We start from the raw sequence: 2,470 nt of genomic DNA, 5'->3' as shown, positions 1-2,470 counted from the left end.
TAAAGATATGCAGTAAAACTAAAAGAACAAAATGATAAACAAAACAGCTAATGAATTAGAACGAGAACAAAACAGTGATGGACACGACCAGTGGACCACGAGTGTAACGTGGCTGACGAGACGTGAGACGTGTGGATCCATCTGCAGGCTTTATTAAAGAGACGTGGTAAACAGGCAGGGTCAAAACAATGGCAAACAGGTATATGGCGGGCAAAACACAAGAATAGTCCCAGGGCTAGCATAGGTCACCGATAAGCAGACAGAATCACAGGGGCAAGACGAGAGGGAGAAATCCAGGAAAACAGGCAAAGGTCAGATACCGCAGAAACCGGCAAAGCAAAACAAAGAAAACACGGCGACTCGGAAAGGGGTACTGGCTAAACAATACTCAGCAGAGAAAGGTGGTTAGAGTGGGTGTTATATAGTGAGTGAGGTGATTAGAAACAGCTGAGTGCAATCAGTGCAGTGTGCAAATCGTGCAAAGAATGATGGGAAATGTAGTCCAGGGTACTATGCAACAGTTTGTGTAGTGCGAGAGTCAATGTAAAGGAAAGGGTGACCTCTGGTGGTGAATAAACGGAAGTCCATGGACTGAATTCGTGACAACGGGAGTACATACATGACAAGAACATCAAAATTAAAGCCAAAAGAATTAACAAACTAAAAGACACAAATCAAAGCAAAAGACCCCGTAATGCCACAGCCATAAAGCCAGAGCATTGCATTACAATTCCAAACTCTAACCGTATCCCTAACTTTGTCTCCACTTTTACCAGGTCATAATTTTTCAGACCTACACAAACCAGAGTGCTGTTCCCATTGAAGCAAAGTATGTCTTTCCACTGGAGGAGACGGCAGCAGTGTGTGGATTTGAAGCCTTTATCAATGGAAAACACGTCATTGGAAAGGTGCAAATCATTCAGAATTTATCAAATAAAGTCTGTGCTTTTTCAACCTCTTTCTCATCAGTTTTCAATGTCTCTTTTTGTCCTGTAGGTAAAGGAAAAAGAGCAGGCTCGTAAGGAGTACAAGCAAGCCATAGAGAAAGGCCATGGAGCCTACCTGATGGACCAGGATGCACCTGTGAGTTACTGTAACTGATCTGGAGCTGACGTATGTGTGATAATGTATTAGAAGGTTTCTTTAAGGTCATGTGTTTATGTGAGGCAGGATGTATTTACTATCAGTGTGGGGAATCTTCCTCCTGGAGCCACAGTTCTGATCAAGGTGACGTTCATCACTGAGCTGCTGGTCAGATCAGGCTCTATAATCTTCTCACTGTCTGGCAGCGTGGCACCATGGCAACAGAGCGCCGCCCTTAATCAGACAACTCAGGTACGATGGTCTTTTGTCACTCTATTTAAAATCCTGTTTGGCCTGCTGATTGTTGCAGTGTTTGACTGACAGTTGTGCTGCATTTCAGACAACTGTTGAAAAGATTGGTGTGACGGAGCTTCAGTCAGAGGGGTGAGAATCTCTAACGCTGGAGAATTCACAGGGAAATTCACTAAAGATTCACTAAAAATGCACCTGCTGATGAGTAACAATATAAAAGCCAATTATTTAATGTAGCAAACCACATGTTTTAACATCATTTAACACTTAACCTTCAACCTTTATAACATCATGCTTTATATACAGTAGCACCTGGTCTACTTTGGACAATGGGTGGTTACAGGGTTGTTGCGTTGTTCGGTTTAGTGTATGGTTTTTATGGTTTTTCATTCTTCAGGGAGTTTTCTCTGTCCATGTCCATTGAAATGCCTTATGAGATCATAAACTTGAGCTCTTCACACCGCATCAAAACCAAGGTCATTAATTCACTTTTGTGCATTATCTTACTAAATACTGTATTTTCTGAAGAAAAAGAAACATTCAGTTATGAACCGTATTAACAGTATTAGTGTTTTCCCCATTCAGAGGACAGACTGTAAGGCAGTGATCAGCACGTTACCGGGACAGACTCTGGGATCTGAAGGGTTACATGTGTCCTTCAGTCTTTCTAATATCCACATGCCCAGGATGTGGGTCGAGAACCATCCGGATAAAGATAGTCAGGTAAAGAAATTATCACTCTAATGTGTTTTCCTATATTGCGAGCATATTGCACACAAAAATTGCCTCTCTCCATCTTACGCACTCTGACAATAATGATCTGATCCCTGCAGGCCTGCATGCTGGTGTTTTATCCAGACTTTAAGTCAAGCGGGGTGTCCAGCTCTGGAGGTCCGTCCAGTGTGAGCGATGTGGTCATTCTACTGGACTCCTCCAAGTCCATGCGGGGAGACGCCATGCTAAACGCCCGCAGGATTGCCCTTCAAGTCCTCAAATCTCTGGACCGCTCACTGAAGATCAACATCATCTCTTTCAGCACTGGTTAGTGCTCACTGAAGCGATCTGATATTGTTGTATTGAACATTGAACATTCCCTATTATTCTTGTGAGTCAGAGTGAAGCATTGTGGGTAATT

General features: G+C 42.9%; 1 protein-coding gene across 1 annotated transcript; it reads left to right on the top strand.

Annotated features, from left to right (window-relative positions):
* Positions 1-31: 31 nt before the first annotated feature.
* Positions 32-2,381, top strand: LOC107576502 (poly [ADP-ribose] polymerase 4-like). The gene is made up of 8 exons (XM_016262669.1): positions 32-103; positions 777-908; positions 997-1,083; positions 1,171-1,335; positions 1,424-1,467; positions 1,733-1,811; positions 1,921-2,058; positions 2,169-2,381. Exons 1-8 carry the CDS (start codon positions 32-34, stop codon positions 2,379-2,381), a joined length of 930 nt encoding a protein of 309 aa, XP_016118155.1.
* The last annotated feature ends 89 nt before the right edge of the window (positions 2,382-2,470 follow it).

Source organism: Sinocyclocheilus grahami, unplaced genomic scaffold, assembly GCF_001515645.1.
Source record: "Sinocyclocheilus grahami isolate Dianchi unplaced genomic scaffold, SAMN03320097.WGS_v1.1 scaffold3818.1, whole genome shotgun sequence".
NCBI lineage: Eukaryota > Metazoa > Chordata > Actinopteri > Cypriniformes > Cyprinidae > Sinocyclocheilus > Sinocyclocheilus grahami.
The sequence above is the reverse complement of the archived record's forward strand: the minus strand, read 5'-3'. Positions and strand labels throughout refer to the sequence as shown.